We start from the raw sequence: 19,609 nt of genomic DNA, 5'->3' as shown, positions 1-19,609 counted from the left end.
TTGCTATTGCCAGGTCTCTCTGACGTGGCGCCTAAAAGTTTTTTGGCATATTCTTCCCTGAAAGATTATCTGTCTTGGCTGCTGTGTTAGTGTGGCATTGTGGCTAGTGGAAGTGATGGAAAGTAACAGTTTAGAAAGACATACAGCAGGGAAATAGAAAGGGGAGCACAGCCATTGAGGGTCTTCATCCATCGCCTTTATGCAGCATGTAGAGCTCTTTTGACATAGATAGTATTTTAGTGTTTTGTGAAAATTGCCCTTGGTTTCACAGCAATAGTTCTTCTTAGCTCTCATCATTTGAGGCTCAGGCAGGCTGCAGGGAGAAAAATATCTGACCTGGTATGATGTGAATAGTGTCACATAGTCTGATGTGTACTGAACATACCTAAAGCAGAGATAGTGTTTTTACATTCTTTTCTGTCTTGCTCAGTAAATTGTAGGTCACCTTGGAATAACCTGTACTGTTAGTGGCAGGTTGGCAGGTGTGTGCTGAAGGTATGTACAGACATGGACTGTGCAAGGTATTTGTGTTGGGTATTTAACCCCCCTCTCTCCTCTCCTCTTCAGAGTTGTGCAGAATTCTGATGTGATCACATCTGCATATAATACTGTAGTCTACTGACTCTGACCATTAGTTCATAGTTGTATATAAAGGACATGCCTCCTTGCTAAGGAGCTCAGTATCCATACCACCAGGCCTTCTCTCTTTTTACTCACAGAACTGGTGAGTGGCATCCTCACACTTTTATCTAAATCTGGAGCAGCTTCAGAAGGGAGAGGATACAGAGGGAATCCTTTGTGCAGAGATGGACACATAATGAACACAGACAAAATGAGTTAAGATGAGTGTTTCCCAAGGAGAAGTTTGATGTTGTTCTCATGAATATCTTCAATTGTTTGGTTTTGTTTGCTGGGAACAAGCTCTCCCCATCGGAATGACAGATATTGTTGTCACTGGTTTTACACTTCTGGTAGTAGTATTTTACTCTTTAGTGTTACTTCTTTTACACTTGCATTGACAAGTTAACTCTTCCAAAGAGAGTAGATCCTGATGTGGTGTTTTGTATTGAGACATGCAGTGAATGTCAGACATGGACATTTACAAGAACATTATTAAAGCCATAAACTGAAGCTCTTGCTGCTGGGAAGGTCTGAGGGGGAGGAGTGATTCCAAGAAGAGTTTTTTTTTTGCGTATGGAGTACTTTACAAGTTGAAAGCCAGAGGCTCAAGTTTCTCTCTACTGTAAAGACTAGTGGACTGACTGTAAAAACAATCCTCAGACCCAGTCATCACAGACTATATTTCTATAATAAAATATTTCAAATGTGTAATCAAAAAATCAAGCCTCTGTGTCATTAGAATGACAGAATGTCCATTGTTGGTAAGGCCTTTGGAGAGCAAAGCCTGTTTTTCTTTCTCATGCTAATTTACAAAGCCATCCACCTTGGTGGATCCTGCTGTCTACTCATTAGTTATGTGATTCATTCTTTGACAGCATGCATGGAACAGCATCCTCTAATCTTAGAAGCACTCATGTATTTATACTTAGCAGTGCTTAGATTCCTGTTCAAGAGAGGTCAACTCTCAGTTGCTGTTGATGATAAGGTGTGAGAGATGCAAATCCTCTTCACTCTGGGGCATTTCTTCCAGTGACTCTGGGAACCTAAGGAGACAGTAGGAGTGGGTGTCAGATGTAAGTGCACCACCCAGCCTGAAAGCACTGTATATATGTGTTTCCCCCAGCAGCAGGAGGGTTTGTTATCGATAAGCTAATAATTAATAATGTAATATCCTGTATGTTTTAACTCTGGCCTGGACCTGAAGCCATGTGAATTGGTGGTGCAGACAGGTGGAACTTTACAACTTCCCCAGTGGGATGTGCTCCTTGGTGTGACATGGATTCTGTTGGAGTTTCTGCAGCTCCTTTCTCCCCTCACACACTCTTCCCACTACTGCCAGATGATTTTGAAACAGGCTTCCGGGAGTTGATCTCTCATTGCTAGCATGCAAATTGGAGCTAATGCTAGTCATGCAGAGCATTCATGTCTATATCTGGCTTCTGATGTCTGAATCTGTTCTGAGGGCATTTGCCAGAGTCCTTTCGCTGGAATCTTCTTTAAAACAACCCTCACAAACTAAAGTTCAAGGTGTGATTCTTAGTCATCTGATCTGAAGTTAGGCATGAGCTGAACCTTGGGAATGAGAGACCTACTTAAGATGGCTCATGTTGCTTGCACAGGTATGAGCGTGTCAGTGTCTTTGTTAAACACAAGGTAGGACATGAAGGTTTTGTTCAGGACATGCTATCCAGTCATTCCAGCAGGCTTTGTATCTTAGGCACTTCTTGCTAAGGTGGGAGATAATTCCTCATAACAGGGCTGTTTGTGCAGGAGTTGGAGGAGGGACAGCAGAGAAGATTTCTCTGTTGGGAGAGGAAGGTGTTATTAGCAGGGAACAGTTCAGTGTGGCTTCATGTAGCACCTTTTTTGGCCAGGATGCCAGGATAAAGTGCTAAGTGATGGTGTGAGGGAGTTCAGCACATGCAGCTGTCATGCTCTATGGTCACTGCTGTTGTGTGGCTGCTTCCAGCAAACCCTGAGCAGTGAAATCTACGTGCAGGCACACACATACCGTAACATAATCAATTTTGCAGGCAGGTGCCAGGTGCCCTCTCTGTTCCACTTGTTACATGTCTGTCCAGCAATGTCACCAAGGTCTTTAACACTCATGATAAGGCGGAGTGCAAATCAGTACAGAGAGTCAAAGACCTTGGTGACGGCACTTTCAAGAGCATGACAAGGCTGCTGGGATCACCAGTTGCAAGCACTGAATTTGCAGCTGGCCTCAGTGCCATTTTATCAGGTTAACTGTTAGCAAGAAATAAGCTTCTTCTGTTTTGAAAGATGGAGATACAGCTTGCTATTGACTCTGAGGCACACTTTCTTTGTTTCTTCCTTCTGTCTACAAGACTCTAAAATACTTTGTTCTGCAGTGCCACAGGATAATAGATTAACAGGTATAATTAAAGCCATCTTACTTGGTTGCTGCTAAAAGTTGCAGATATAAGCCAGCCTGGCTAGTATTTACTGCATTGCTTTTAGTTTTCAGTGATCCCAAAGGGCATGTTTCTATTTTTCTTGAAGCCAACCCAACTAAACGAAAATGGAGCAATGAAATAGGCAGAGGGAAACAAACATCGCCTAAGAAATTGCATCAGACCTTGGGCTATTATTCCACATGTGCCCTGCCTGTCCCAGTTGTTTGCTGGATTAGTATTGCTTGTGGCAGAAGAGACAAACATCAGCTGGGTGGCATTCTTTGCTGATGTTGCACTCTGCTGCACACAGAGATGTTGACACAGAAGGAGTTTGCAGCCTGTCTGGTCAATGCTATTAGTGCTTTTTTTTATTTAACAGGTAAAGGATGGTAGAGGGCTCGGGCTAAAGAAGAGCCTTTGGAGAGGCTTTCTGGTGGCTTGTGTATTGCTGTATGATTACAGGGTGCTCGGGGAAACAGGATGTCATACATTATCTGCTAGGTGACATTAAGGTGGTGGCTAACTCCCTTCTCAGTGTCTTGTCCCTAACAAAATTGAGCCCACACCCTCAAGCTAAACATTCAGATCGGTTCTTATACCTGCCTATGCCTGCCTAATTAGACTGGTTTCCTCCCTGACTTCCTTTGGGAAGAATCCTAGCAAAAACCAGCTAGGCTAGAATGAAGACTAGCAAACCATATATCCAGGTGGCCTTCATGCCCAGAAACACCTCCAAACACTAACTGTGGCAGGGTGGCATTCTTGTTGCTGCACATAAATATGCACTTGGGTTCTCTGATTGTGTGCTCCACAGTGACATTCAGGTCCTTGCCTTTCCTTTAGGCCAGGGGAAAAGTGCTGCCAAAAATGCTGCCCTGTGGTATTGGTAGAGACTTCTTGATTTATTGGGGTAGGTAGGAAGGCTACTTTACCTTTGTGTGTATTCGGTAGCAGTTACCTTGCACTAGCCCTCAGCAGAACTCCCTAGAGCATTCCTGGCTGCTACTGCCTCCCAGTACAAAGGATCCCTCCAGGAAGGGGAGTCTGGAACTGTGTGGGAACCACTGTGATTTCTGCTGTGGTCAGATGCAGCCTGTCACAATGAGCAAGTGGAAGAAGTGGCCAATACTGGGTGCTTGGGTTGCACAAAGATTGTAGTTGTTGATTGGGTAGGAGATCCAGGTACACATGTCAGTTTTCCCACATTTGCTTAATTAATTTTTTCTTCAAATCTCTGTGTTACTAAACAGGCATATACATGAATGTTCTTAGAGTTTATTTTTTTAAGTAAATGGAAATTGTTTAGGCAACTGCAGATCTTCTGGAAAAACATTTCCAAAATATTATTGGAAGGGCACTTTAGGTCCCTTACTACAGGCTGTGGTCAAAGTCTCTCTGTGAATCCAAGTGGTGTTATTTTTTCTGTCCTCAGCTGAAACTGGGAGGCTGACAGTCAAGAGATAGGCAAAAGTGGAAAAGACTTCTTATGGCAGCATTGGTCCCAGGTTTTTTATTGGGCAATTAGGTATATAGCTTTAATTAGTTAGGTGACATGATATTTGCATAATTCAGAAAATAGCATCCTGTAATTACAATACAACGAGATACGGAATCATAATTTTCAGTAGAGCCTGCTTTCCTTATTATTTGGAAGCCAAGGATGTGATTAAACTAATAAAATTATCTTGATAGATGTCAAAGTACAAAGGTCTGCTGTACTTTAAAATCTGTTTCCTGGAGAATCATACTTGTTATCCATGGTACTGTTCATGAACAGTTGTTACTATGTGACTTTGCTTAGAGGTTGAGATTGGTAAACACATCTCAGCATAATGTGCTGTATTCTTGTTCTGTAGAACTGGGCTTTAATGCTGTTTTTTGGTCTGAACTTCCTTCATACAGAGATACTTCTGAAGATAGAAGTTCAGAATTATGCCAGCTTGGATTCTAGGTAGATATGTATGGATGTGATAGAGCAAGACTGAAATCTCTTTGAATGGGGAATTGAAAAAACATATGCAGTGTTACTTTAAATCTGGCCTTGCTGTTGTGTCTGAACTATACTAGGTGACAGGAGCTTAGGAAAAATGTTTCTGAGAATCCTGTTGCAGAAGATTGTGTGAAACCTGTTAAAAAAATAAGGAAACTGAAAGCTTGTTGGCATAAGGCTGCACTGGCAGTATAGTTACTTTAGACCTAGCTAACCTGGTGCCAGTTAATGGCACTGCGTGGAGGGGAGTCAACAGCACCCATAACTAAAATTAGCAACAGATATCCAGTAGATGCCAAATTGCAATTTTTTAATTTCATTCACTTTTATCTTAACTTGTCTAGATAAAGACACAATGATAAAGAGAGCAAGAATTGCTTACTGTACTTATCAGTAATTAGTGTTAGTATGTGCTGCAGAGGTAGTGCCATCTTTAAAAGTTCTGGGTGTTCTCTTTAGTCTTTAGCCTTGTCTGTCAATGCTAACTTTTATTTTAAACCAGCAAATAAAGTGGAAAGCATTAGGTGAACAGTTAAACTTCTCACACTTTGCTGTTATCTCCCTCTTTGTATGGAGTGTTGTCAGTACAGTTTGTTAATGTCACGATTATGTTGACCAAACTTATGCTATTTTTTAGCCGTAATTTGCATTTATTTTCTGTTTTCCACTCTGGCAAATTCTGCATTTCTTTTCACTGACTTCTAATCTCGGAATCTTAAGAAATGCCTGATTTGTGGAAGATTGCATCGGGTTTGTTTAAGCTGCATTCTGAGGTTGGTTGAGACAGCGGGGTAGAGACTTTCCACATTGAGCTTAGTGTTAGTACTCCCCTAGGAAATATGTAACACTGTTATCTGATGAAAAGTTCAGCTTTCTCAGGGGATTTCTGTGGGCCTGAGCTCTCATGAGAGTGGTGATTATGAAATTGCCCCGTTTGGAAAAAGCCCTGTACACTTCTGTGTTTGGTTGGTACTGAGGCCAGAGTACCTAATTTAGGTCTGACCTCCCATATCTCTCAAGTTAATATTCAGCTTTGGAGCAGTCTCTAGTAATAATACATTTTATCTTCAGCATGTATTACAAACACTTATTACCTAATTTTTACAGCATTCCTGTGAGCTAAATAAATAAACAGTTGCCCTCATTCTCAAACACAGTAGGATGTGGCAGTTTTCAATGCAGTCAGGATGCAATAAAAGCTGATGGCTTTTAAAAAATGTTGATGGTAAATCAAGTTCTTTTTTACACAGGCAAGAGGACAGGGCACTGTGTGCCCAATTTTTTTGAAAATCCATGACAGTTCAATTTTTGGGCAATCTTTCATGTTCTATTTAATATTTTTGGTCATAAAATAAGTGATTTTTAGTAGCAGAATCCTGACTAAAATGAAGCAAAATATTCTGCCACCTGTGACAATTTCTTTGCAGCTTTATTAAAATGTGACACTCTCCACTTTCAACCTTAGGGATTTTTGCTGTTGCTGTGTTTTATTGAGTAGTAGTTGTGAATTCATTGAAATACATTTTAAATTCATTTATTGGGTTTTATGTTTATACTTTCATATGTTTTGTTTTCAAAATTCTGGAAAAATCCATTTAATTAAATGCAACAGCTGCAGAATTAAAAAATAGGCATATGCTTGTGTATTTACTGAGTGTCAATAATTAATAGAGTTGTTAAAACCTTGTATTGCTCAGGCCTGTGTATCAGGAATTCTCAGCTGCTAAAAAATTGGTGTACCTTTGAAAATTCAGTGGAATGTCACTTATCTATTAGCTGGAGATCTTGCCCAAGCTTTTTTTTTATGCTGACCTGGCAGCACTCTGTGTGCTCTGTGTGGGGGAGATTCATGCTGTTCTGTGACACACATCCTCTGTAAACAGCCAGTTTCCTTCCCTTTCTAATTTAGCTTTAGTTTTAAGAATGGTGCAATAAAAGGCCCTTTAAAGGGATTTAAAATAAGACCCTTTCCTGTGAGTTTTGGTGTTTTGTGGTGTTTTTTTTCTTCCTTCTGTTCTTCTAAACATATTTTTAGAGGAACATACTACCTGAGGTAGTATTTAGATGTGTTTTTCTTGACATTGTCAGAAGGTTTATGTAACCACAGACAGTCAGAACTTAATAAGCATAAACTATTATATCTTTGGAGGTCTTTTCCTTATAGTTCTCTATCTGTTCTGACAAGTGCAGCTGAAACATAATTGGACCATATCTGAAGCTGACTGAGCATAGATATGTGCCAGAAGGAGACTTGCTCATGGGGCCAAGACAGCTTACTGCAAAGATAGCAATATCTGAAATCTAAGTGCCTGTTCTGGATTGTGCCAACCACCTCCTTAGGAAAGCAGCACTGCTGCCTACCCAACAAAAAGCTTCTTCAGAACAGTAGGGAGAAAAACAAAAAAGTGGATTTGACACTTGAGACCTGGTGTGGACATGGAAGTCCAAGGTCCCTACAATTTTCATTGTAGCAAAGGCACAACCATGTGACAACATGGTCAGCAGCCATCACCTATGGTTTTATCCTGCTCTGTTCACATGCTTCCTGCTAAGCAGGTGGGGAACAGTGTGCTGTAAAGCCAGAAAACACAAAGACAATGAAGTAGCCCTTTAAGATCACAAGTGTCTTCACCTACCTCGTCTTTTTCCTTCTTTTTCATGTAACCTCTACTGCTACCTTAAAGTGCAAGGAATTTTACTCGTGTATCCATAGAAATAAGGTGTAAGACCTCTCTGGCAGTACATACTCCATTATTTTCAGGTAATTGCAGTGCTTTCTGACTCTGGTACACAAAATCAGGTTCCTAAAGTACCCGGAGGCACCGCTTTTCTCTGCACCTAGAAGTAATCCAGTCCTCTGTGTAAAGCAGAGTGGTGCAAATGCTCCAGGGTGTATTTTCAGCCAGCAAGTTATGTCAGTACCAGAGGGAAGGACTGGTTAGTATATTGACAGGTCAATAGGAAACCAGCTGGAAGGATGAGCTCCTGAAACTACCAAGGCAGGGTCTGTTTGGGACCATCCTGATGTAATGTAGTATAGTGTCACACTTCGAATGTGAGAGACATGATTTCCAGCTAAAACTTCGTGTGAGTTTGGGCAGTCATTATTTACTAAGCATCTGTTTTTCAGTCTTTCCCAAAGACTGAGAAAGTTGTTAAATTATTTTGAAGTGCTGTTGTTCAACAGTCTGATTTCTAGTAGTGAAGGGCTTGAATAGTTGCAAAGGTTGCCCTAAACTAGGTGGAGAAAACATAATCTTTTCTTTGGTGCTGAAGTTTGAGGGTTTTATTCCCTTCTGTTGGACTTGAGACTCAAAAGCAAACCCAAACAACTATCTGTAATGGTAACTTTGCAGTGACCAACTAAATTGAAATGTAGGTAGCAATCATGGGAGGTTGAAATAATTTGGATGTAGATGTATTTTCAGTGGAAGTAGACAGTGTTTCTGGTTAAAATAAGTACAGTGTAATGATTGGCATATTGTTGTTAATCTTCAGCATTTTTTGATTTGTTTTACTCTTTGTTCTGAAGGTGGCTTATGCTGCAGCGTGCTGGAATAAGGAACATTAGTACTTGGCACTAAATTTGAAAGTGTCAGATCTTCCTTAACATAGGAAAAGTAAGAGCTACCATGATCTCCTGACTGCAGGCTTGGTATCTTGCTGAACTTTAGAATCAGTCAGATGTCAGTCAGGTTCCCCGAATTTGTGACAAGTAAAAGGAACAGATAACTGGCAGGATGAGCCTTCACACCCAAGGGAGGGTAGTTTTTTCTCTTCTCGTCAGCCTTTCTGTGTAAGGAGGAACTAATATAAGTGCAGGACAGTCAGGGTGCTTTGATCCTGGAAAACTCTGCCTGCTGTTTTGCTTAAGGTTCATCATTACCCATGCCAGTTTAATGGGAGAAGCTCTTCAAACTGAATAGGTGGTGCTGTGATAATTTTCAAGTAGGAAAATACTGCTGGATACATTCTGCCTGCTTTGTTTTGTTTTTTTTGTTTTTGCTTGTTTTTCTCATATAAGTATCTTCTGGTTGCATTTGAACTAGCAGTCTCACTGATACATGCTTACATAGCCAGCTTATGAAACGACTTCTGCTATTAGTAATGGTCATTTGATGTCCAGCCCTGCCTTTTCCAGTGATTTGAATTTCTACTAAATTTACAGTCGCTTTCTCAAGTAGAAGGAATTCTAGACAGGGTCCTCCTTCATCCCAGCTTACTCTTTCAACTTCTGCTTAGCACTATGCATTTTTAATAGCATAGTGCCATTGCGATTCCTTGTGTGCTTATGTTTGCCATTAGAATTGTGGTGGCATGTGGTATGTGACTGGATGTGATCTAGGCATTTGGTTTTCTCTCTCTACTGCTTGGGGTTTTTTAATAGATTTCACTTTATGAGTTGATGTTTTGAAACATCTAAAACCTGTCTATTTCCAGGACATAATATTCCCCAGTGCTGTGAAAATCCAGTCTTAACATCAAAAAATTACTTCCTAACTTTGTAGAAGAACCCATCTTGCCCTGAGCTGGGTTTGACCTTTGGAGGGCCTTCTCTGTAGTTTATACCATCCCTGAATTTATTTGGTTTACCACTCCTAAAAATAATTTTGTTGTAATAATGAAGTATTTTACATTGTCACATCTGTGCTCCATCATCTGTGACTGACAAGCCAGTTCAGAGCCTTAGAAATTTGTCCTTATTTTGTGAACATTAGCAGGAGAATTTTCAACCAGTTATAATGCCATGCAATTTGAAGTTCTGCTCAGAATTTACTTCTTAAAGCAATACAATGACTATTCTTAGGGTGTTTCCTTTAAGCCTGCTTAATTTTTTTGCACTGTTGGAAGTCTGCATAATTTCTTTCTGCTTTTTTTGTTGGCAACCTCTATTTCATGGTTGTCTGTGCAGATAACAGAATTTGCCTTGCAACAGGGAAAGTCTTGAGAATATCTGTTCTGAGGCACAATGTGGGGCTTAGGGAGGTGGTTGGGTGTGCCCCTCCTTAGGCAGGAGCTCTGCAGGCTGTGTTTGCTGGCAGGGCTGTGGCGGCCAGCCTGAGGATTTTTCCTCTGTGCCTTGTGTCTTGGCTTTCTGATGCAGAGTCTTTCTCTTGTCATGTGAGTCACACAGGAAGAGGGCCTGATGGCCTTTGTACAAAACAACTGCATGAAGGGATGTAATAGCCTTTGATGCTGGCTTCCCATGCAGGGTAGAGGTGGGTTCTTGGCTTAATGGGCTCAGCATGCCTGAAGTCAGTGTACCCCCAGTGAAGGCTAGCTGAAGACTGGTTTGTATATGTGCATTAGTACATGCTGAGAGCTGTGCTTTCTGCCAGAGTAATTGTTCTGGACTATATTTAAAGCTCTTCCAAACAAAAATCATGACTTAGAGAGGAATAGAGGTGGTCCTGATGTCACAAGATGAGAGGGAAGACCTGGGCCTGTTGCACAGAATTTCCCTCTCTGAGGAGAGATGCTAGCTGGTGGAGATGGATGGCAGGCTGCCTTCTCTTTACTCACATCACTATTTGGCATGGCAGATATACAAAGATGATGGACCCTGGTTAATGGGGTGTTCACTTTGGTATTATCTAGTGTCTGCAGAGGCAGCACTGTTTGATGTGCGATGGCTTTCAGGGCAGAGAGCTGTAGCCTGCTGTAAAACAGGTCAGGCCATGGCTGCAGAAGGAACAGAACTTTGACTGTGAGCAGATTAGGCTTGTATTTTCACACTAGTTGATCCTGCACAACAGGCCTGCTGAGCTGCTTCATTTCTTGTAAGCAAATCAGAGTATGGCTGTCCAACTTTTTCAGAAGACAGTTTAGCTCTTGCCAGAATTAATAGGTACACAGGTAGCTCTGAGAGCTATTCTCACCTCACAGGGGGAAAGCTGCCCCAGAGTAAAAGAATAATTAAAACATGAGTGCTAAAAAGGCCAAGAGCCTTAAAAATATTCCTTTATCATGCTTTTTGGATGTGCTGTCCAAGGTTAGGAGTATTACGAAGGCAGGTGAAAATTTGTTGCTTGCCCAGCACTGTGAGAAGTTTTGCTTTTCACGTTGTGTGTCAGGGTTATTGGCCTGGTAGGGTACAGTGAAGTAACACGGTTCACCATTAGGAGATTGCTGTTTCCTCTGGATGGTTGTCAGTTTACTCTGGATGGTCATATAATTACAAGTCATTCAGTCTTTGGTTCTGCTGGTGAAATTATTTGAGAGCCCATTTTTATTTTTGTGGAAAGTAGCTTCAAACATCTTTTGTCAGTAAATCACAGTGATAGGTAAGGAGTGTGAAAATCAGTCCAGGTGTTCAAGTGCACCTCTCACCTATTCAAGAGGAATACTTCTCAGATAATGAAAAATTAATACAGACTTCCAGTGTACAAGGTCATTCTGTGGCAGCATTTGGTTTGCCTGCCCTGGTCATCTCACCATGTGAGGGTTTCCTGAAAGACACATGTCTAGCTAGAATTTTTGTAGTGGTCGTGTGTGCTACCAGTAAATGCTCTCACTGCTGGAGCTGGAGGTTCTGCTTGTTTTCTCAGCTTCACTATCTCCATGGGCTTGTGTTTTCCAAGTCTCCTGTTGCTGGAAGTATGATCAGTGAAAAAGCAGTGCCCTGGGTGAAGTGGGTGTGTTTGACTAGGGTGCCTTGTGACCTTGTTCTCCAGTCACACCTCAGCACAGTTTTGCACAGACATGACAGCCTGCTTTGCAGTCTGACTGGGCCTTCCCTTCCTGTAGAAGTGCAGTTTTACCTGAATGGGGAGCTTTGAATCTGGAGTCTTTGAACAGGGACAAGAAAGTACATTCTTTGCTTGCTTGATATTCTTCCTTGATTTGCTCCTTCTATGAATTGGTGGAGACAGATGCTGAGCTGGGAACCCAATTCTCTTTTTTTTGTCTCCTTTGGGCACTTGTGAAACTTTCCTGATTCTAAAGAATGAAGCTAAAGTGTCTCATGCCTCATTTTACCTTACTGTTTCATCTTGCTGTGACACCTTAGTTGCTGTTACAAAAATGATTGTGTTGCCCTATGAACAGTCTCTGGCAAGAAATAAGGGTGAGAATTTCATACCAGCTTCTGTGTTGCGTTGATATTTGGCTATGATGAATACAGCCTTAGCCAAAGGCTAGCAAGTCTCCCCAACTGCAATGGATATAAATGAAGTAACGTAATCGTTTTCAGTCTTGCATGTTTAATCAGTAGAGAGGAGTCTCCTTATGACAAAAAGCCATGTCTATAGATCAGACATATTGCCCTGCTTTCTTCATAGCTGCTGAATTAACTTAAGGCATGAAGCTGCTTCTCCCCTTCCCTTAATTAGTTTTTTATAGAGAGTTAAGGTATGTGAAACTGGGAAGTAGATCTGGCTGTCACAGTGTTTTCATTGACCTTGTTAGCTTTAAAGTGGCTGAAAACCTGGTATATTTTAGATGATGGGCAGAAACCTCACAAATTAACATGAGACCTGGTGCGCTTTGTACTCTACAGTGGATTGAGATAACATTGAATTCCATTTGCATGCCTTTTATTTTTAGAACACAGTGTTCAGGATATGAAAAACATAGCCACAATTTCTGTAGGGTTCTGTTTTCCCACCCTGCTGTTTAATTTTAAAGGACACTGCACCATTAAGTTTCTGGAGGAAGTATCTGGCTTCACAGTGAAAGAAGAAAGAATGGGAGAGAAGTTTGATAAAAGAGTCTTGTCCTGTAACCTGCCCCTAGAAGCATTTCTTCCTTTCACTTGTCTGTGGATCTTCCCAGTACTGTTGAAAATTTACTGCTTACTATGGGACCTGTTATGATCATACTTGTAGTAGAATCAGCAAATTAAAACTGATACCCAGCCATGGCTCTTCTTGTGCTTTGACCCACCTTTTGAGCTTGGGAAAGTAACTGGGGATGTGTAACTGGAATGAGGAAAATAAAACCCTGTGGCTTTTGGACCACAGATACTTCCTTCACTGCACAATCAGTGTTCAGCTCTGGTCTGTATGGAATTGGAGAGCTGATTTGCTATTTTTTTAATAATGGATATTTTTATTTTGATGTTCATTTTAATAAGTAATATAGCAAGCAAAGAGATTGTTGTTCTTCACTAATTCATGTGATTGTCTTGAGCTCTTTGAATACATTTTGGGTTTGTTTTTTCTTTTGTCACAAAGATTTGATTCTTAAGCAAGGGCTGACTGGCCTACCACTGTGCTCAGGCATAAAGGTTCTGGAAAGGGTTGTCAGTAAAATGTAAATCTTAGGTTGTAATGAAGTGTTACAGTAGGAGATGCTCTGCAGTATGAAAATCCAAGAGTTTCTCGTTTTGATGCCTAGAAGGCAGCCCCCAAGGTTTGCTTGAACTGTGTGGAAATGAAGGACAGCTGTGCCTTTTGTGAAAACAATATCCATGAAATGCTGCCATGTGTGATTTTCTAATCCTGACTGGTGACTTCAGAGAGCAAGAGACATTTTGTGGTTAAGGCATAAGACCTCCAGGTCTGGGAGTTCTCAACTGTGCTGGAAGCTTCCTTATGTGACCATATGAAGGATCTTTCTCCCTGTCCCACATGGGATATGGACATCACTTCTGCTTGTTTCATGTGCATGGGGATGGTCTCCTGTTGCATTGCCATACTATGTCCAAACTGGAGCTAATTACAGCACAGGCATTTCAGGCCTGCCAGACCTGTTGGTTTTGGGGGTTATTTGCATGGTTTATAAGCAAAAGTCTCTGTTCTCTGCTATTGCTCCCTTGATGTTAGGACTGAAACTGTAAAAGCTGTTTGCCATGGGGAAAAGCTGTCTCAGTATTATTTCTGCTGACTATACCACCACTGAGTCAGCAAGATGGTTCGCATCAGCTTTGACAGTCTTTTGAGTGTGTTTGCTCAGTGTGACCTCAAGTTTATCTCCCCATTTGTGCCTAGGGCTTAGCTTGCTTGCTTGGGCTTATGGTTTCAGTCAGGAGGACGAACCCTGTGCCGGGAGTGAGGGAGCCTGCAGGAATGCAGCTCCTTTGGTCTTCTGTTGAAGATAAAGCTGAGGGGCAAGGAAAGGCTGCATCCATGTCAAAGTATGTGGAGAGATTGGTCTCCAGTGCATTGTTCTGTGCCCACCAGCTTGCAGTGGGTGACTGTAATGATGCTCTTGGCCACTCTCAAGCAAGAGAGGTGACATGCAAGTTATATCATGTTTGAGCTGACATTTTGTCGTGTATATTTGAGTAACTTGATAGTGTGTCTAAATGTTTATGGCAGAATAATATTGCAGTAGTAGGCCAGTGGTAGTAAAATGTCTTCTTCCATCTGCTCCAGGTGTACGGACTAAGTAACCTTGATAGTAGCCTTCAGAAGATGTACCGGTTTCTTTTGTTTTCTGTTTTGGAGGGCTTTTTTCCTAAGTAATGCTCTTTTGTTTCTTAGGCCCTAGTGGGCAAGCAGTCATCTTGGATGGGAGTAACTGTTTTCAGGAGGAAACCTGTGCTAAACCTTAACTTTTTAAAGTTTCCAGGGGAGAATATAGATGCATTGCAGTGTTCGGTGCTTTCTGTTGTTTCATATGCAAGCAGTTATGCATGCCTCCATGATTGAGAGGGGTTGCATAAGACACTGACCCACAAGTCCTGGAAGTAGGACTAGATGGGGTGGGGGAGAAAATGCATGGTACAAAAGGCTGGCTGTGTGCTTAGGACACTGCAGCCAGGACTGCGGTGTTGGGATTTGGTCCCTTGGTCTCGCAGAGCTTTCACATGTGGTCTTGGGTGGTGATCATGGCTTCATGATCAGCTGTCTGGAAGCCAAACACTGCCCCACAGTTCTGGTAACCTTGTTCTGTTTCCTTCATGGTTTACTCCAAATGATGACGAAAACTCGTTCAGGTGTTTGTAGTTCCTTGGAACTACAGCAGCATTGATTTTCAGCAAATTTTAGTGCTAAGTAAGTCTGAAAATGCTTGGCCTGAAAAAAAAGGCAGGGGATGAATGCTCTGCTAATGCTGGGCTGGTTAATTACAGCTGTGAAAGATGGTGGCTCTTTGTTACTCCCCCTCATGATTAAAGGCAGGTCAGCAGGAATCTCAGTGTAGTTCAGATTGTATTGCTGCAATTGCCTATAGAATATGTCCCTGACCAAGAAAATCATGCCTCCATGTGGGAAAAAACCTCAAAGCCAAACTCAGATAAAACAGACAAGCCAAACCAAAAAGCAACCACATATCACTGAGGAAACAGAAAAGTGGAAGAATTATTGCTTGGCTACTATTTTTTTTCCCCCATAAGGCATGTGGCCCTTTAAGAGAAGCTTGAAAAATATCTTAAGTAGGGGCGGATTCAATGAAAAAGCTTGCAAACATCTGATCTCTGCATGCCATTATGCCTTCAGTCACCCCCCCCCCCCCCCCCCCCCCCTTTGTCCATCTGACTTTCTGAACAGTTGATGATCTCACCAAAAAATAAACAAGCTGCAGAAGTGTTTAGGGATTTTGGCACATGTAGGAAGTAACCAAGGAATCGGGGTGGGGGAAGTTTTTCCTCCACTTTCAGTGAAGCAGGGTGCTTTAGCCTCTGCTGGAAAGAGGACGGTTTTATGTTATTACAGGAGCCAGATATTTCCCCAGCCTTTTCCTGGGCAGGGAGTGGAGGTGATGGTAGATTTGCTAGTGGGGTTCAAGTGGGGCGTTTGCACAGCGTGCTCAAAACCAGCATATTCATGAGTGGTCCTGCTGCGTGGGAGAGAGGAAGGCAAGGGAGACACTTTTGCCCCAGAGTAACCTCCGCCTTGCCTCAGCTGAGGCGGGTGATTTACTTTTTCGTGTGGAACAAAAAGGCAACGGGGAATTTGTAACTGGATATGTAGATGAAGGAGCAATGACCGTCAGTAACCCCATGTACTTCGTGCCGCAGGAGCAGAGCGCGTGGTTCCTCCCCTTGTCGGCTCCTCCGGCAGGATCAGCCTGGGAGGCAGAAGTGGCACCCGAACCGCGGGGTCTCCCTATCACCTCTGGTGGCACCCCGAGTACACACACACATACTTCTTCCTGATGGGGCTCATTAGTGACAGCTAAACCAAAGCCAACCAACAACAAAAACAAAAAAACAAAACAAAACAAAAATAAACAAAACAAAAAAAACCCAAACAACCAAAAAAACAAAACACGAAAAACCCCCAATGAACAAACAAAAACAGAAAGAAAAAAAAAATCCCAAAACCAACCCCAAAACCAACCAAACAAATGCAACCAAAACACAAAAACCCAAGCCAAATCATAAAACCCCTCCTGTATAGGAGGTGGGGGAAAAAGTTGTTACAGCTGTCCCCTATAGGAGGGTAAAGGTACAAACCCCTGATTCCTCCATATCATTACTTTCTCTTTAGGGGTCATTGTTTTCAACTATTTGCTCTGGGTTGCAGCATCCTGTCTTCCTAAAGTAGAAAATACAGCATGACACCTAGCTAGTTGTACCTCAGTCTGGAAATCTTCACTCTGGTAAATCCTATAGGACTTGGTCTCTCACCTCCTCCTGGCATAGGTGCTTTGCTCATCACTTCTTGTTTAAGCATTATGGAGATAGAATTGTAGAATTGTCCTCTCTCTCTCTTACAGAAAACAGCAACAACAAAACCAAACCAAATTTACTAAACACTGCTCCCTGTCCCCCACCCCCCCAACCAAAAAAAAAACCCAACCAAACCACAAAACAAAGAAACCAAAACCAAAAAACCAAAACAACTATAGAAAAAAAAAACCACACAAAAAACCAAACCCACACACAAAACCCAAGAAAACAACCCAAAACAGTGTCAGCTCTGAGCATCAGCTTCTAAAGATCCAGTTTTGTGGACTTCAGTAGTGTGCTTGGATTATTATTTCCAGATGGTTCCCCTTTGCTGTGATGTAGGTACAAATTTGTTTCAAAGTCAAGAGTTGAAACACTGATGGCTTGAGAAGGTGAAGCAGTTGGGAAAGAAAATGGAAATAATGCTGCAAATATATTTTTTAATTCCAAGTAGCTAAGATTGTTTCCTCAGTCTGTCCTTCAGTATCATACCTGTGTGTCTGCATATGTCAGACTTTGAAATTAGTGATAGAGTACATCAGCTGTTAAAATAATTAACTAAAGGCTAGTAAATCCCTTAGTGGTCCATGCACCAGCTCAGTCCCATGTTCAGTAACAACACAGGGATTAAGTGCTAATGCTGTAGTAGGTTTCAGATCAAGGGAGCAACTTGGTATGCCTTGCTTCTGTGTATGTATGAGCAAATTGACCTGAAGTAATGATGTTAATGGGAGTTGGTTTTGAAGGTTGATTGCTTTTTTTTGTTGTTGATTTGGGGTTTTATTTGAGACCAAGACATCGTGGATTGACTTTTCTGAAGCCTGCCAAGTTTCAGAGCCCTTTACCAGCAGCTCCTCTTTCTTTTGTGCTATGCTTTGTGTAATTCCCTCTCCCCTATTTATCAGCTTGACTTTTCCTGTTCAGTGCTCTCACATGAGTTTCCTTTTGGCTTTGCTGTGACCAGAATTTTGCTTGTTTTGTCATTTTCCAGACTTGAAACTTCGGGATTTCCTGATTGACAATGAGACATTCTCTGACTTCCTCCATCATAATGTGTCCATGCCATCATCTGCCATAGAGGAGCTACTGGATGCAGGGGTCAACCTCCAGCAGGTAAAGAGTACTTTCAACTCCTAACATAATGCTTATCTATTGTTTGTTTAGCTGTAGTGCCAAGATCCACAGTGCTGGACCCCTCTGCTAGGTGCTGTAGAAACACAGAGGAAAATGTATTCCCTGCTTGTGTCTTCCCTCTTGCCCTCAATTTACTGTCTTATTTGATTTTAAGCTGTAAAAGGACACTGGGAACATAAGTAAATGTTTTGACCTGCATAAGAGAATAGTACCCTCAGGCTAAACTGAATTTCTTCCTTCCTCTTTTTTTTTAAAAAAGGGAAGTAAAACATTAATTAAGCTGCTAGCCATGTCCTGACTGTTTTCAGCCACTCAGCCTGGACTGGAGCAGGGTTTCTAGGTCTTGCTCTGCTTTACTTTCCTGTACAGCAGAAGGAGCTCTATTTTTAGGTTTGTGGCCAATGCATTAAGACAGTTATATTGTAAATTACATAGTACAAGAGTCCTGCTATCCAGAGTGCTCCATGATTGCAGTCATAAACATAGTGAGTGGTGACAGTGGGCTAGAGGCCCTGCATGCGATGGCTGTCATTGTCAAGCTTGTAACATGTTTTTTGCTAGGCTTGATGAATTAGTCCACCAGTATCCTTTCTAATGCAGAAGTCAGAACAGATTTCAAAGGATGACCCGGAGTTCTCTTGAAAGAATGCAAAAGATGGTATGCAAAAGGAGGAGGAAATCTGTTTTGATTGTCAATTCCATATCAGATCTCTTCATTGAAGTGGAATGGATTAATTGTCCTTTTTGTCTTTGTTTTCCTGTAGTTACAGCTGCTGTCCCTCTTTGCACACATTGTCTTGTTCTCCAGTGAATTCTTTCAAGCCATCTGTTTTAGTGCAGTTTGATAAGTTATCCTACAAGTTAAGGATACATTCTACTAAAAAATCTAGAACATAGAAAAAATTCTTACCCATTTTAGGCTGCAAGCTTTGTTTTACTTGAAAATAATTAGATTAAGACAGAATCATGCTACAGATGGTTCTGGGAGGGTGACGGGAAGACTGCAGCAATAGCATTCTTATCATTCTCCCTAAGTGGAGAGGCAGAAAGATTTTTCAAACAGGCAAAACCCGCAAAAAACCTCACTGTACATTGTGTGACTGCCATTGGTTGTATATGGAAATGGAAGGAGGAAAAAAGCATAGCTTTTATCTACATGTGTCTGAAGGGTGGTGAAAGACTGGTCAGTCACCTTATTCTTCCTTGTATGCTTCAGGCTGTGCTCTTGTGTGATTCTTGAGCTGATTCTGCTAAAGCACTTGGAGTGATGCTACTAAGTCATAACAGCATTCTGTGCTTAGGGATGGCAAGAAGAGCTAATCTGAGCACCAGGATGTTAAGCTGTAGAGCAGTGGCCCACGAAGTTTGCTGTGAGCAATTTTCTAATATAGATGGTAACTAGAGACGCAGACCTCTCCCTTCCTGAAGAAGGACTTTATCTGACTCACAAAATGGACATCTTTGATATTGCTGGAGATCTGGTTTGGAGATCTGACCTCACTGCTGAGCTGCTTAGTGACTTAAGTATTAATAGGCAGTATTTGTTAGGTCTCTGAATGAGTGGGTCACAGCTTCATTCAGAAGTCATGTGGTAAAAGGGCCTATCCAGAGTATGCCAACCTTTCACAGCAAATACTGCCTGCTTCTGCTGTCTGTTGGTGTCCTGGGGCTGTTCACTGAGGCCAGAAGTTATGCTCACAAGTAAGGAACTGAAGTCTCCAAGGAGATGGGACTGTTCACTGGTGTTACTGTAATGACAGCACTCCAGTATGTCCAGCAGGGTTGTGTATCTAGTATACTGAAATTAGTGCAAAGAGATCAAAGCGACCAAAGCCTTGTCTTGATGGGCATGTTGCTTCCTGGGGCTGAGTGGCTCAGCCGTGTGTTTTT

At 41.8% G+C, this 19,609-nt stretch overlaps 1 protein-coding gene across 7 annotated transcripts in view; it reads left to right on the top strand.

Moving 5' to 3' along the window:
• Nucleotides 1-19,609, top strand: part of ABCA1 (ATP binding cassette subfamily A member 1) — a 102,252-nt gene that overhangs the window by 36,896 nt on the left and 45,747 nt on the right. For all 7 annotated transcript variants that reach the window (XM_071424713.1, XM_071424712.1, XM_071424711.1 and 4 more), the window contains one exon: nt 17,577-17,698. In XM_071424713.1, the coding sequence (XP_071280814.1) occupies nt 17,577-17,698 (122 nt within the window). The remainder of the gene's footprint in view (nt 1-17,576; nt 17,699-19,609) is intronic.

The sequence above is a fragment of the Agelaius tricolor genome, unplaced genomic scaffold (genome assembly GCF_023055355.1).
Source record: "Agelaius tricolor isolate 1412-34295 unplaced genomic scaffold, bAgeTri1.0.p SCAF_4, whole genome shotgun sequence".
NCBI classification, from domain to species: domain Eukaryota; kingdom Metazoa; phylum Chordata; class Aves; order Passeriformes; family Icteridae; genus Agelaius; species Agelaius tricolor.
This window is presented reverse-complemented; position numbering and strand designations above follow the sequence as displayed.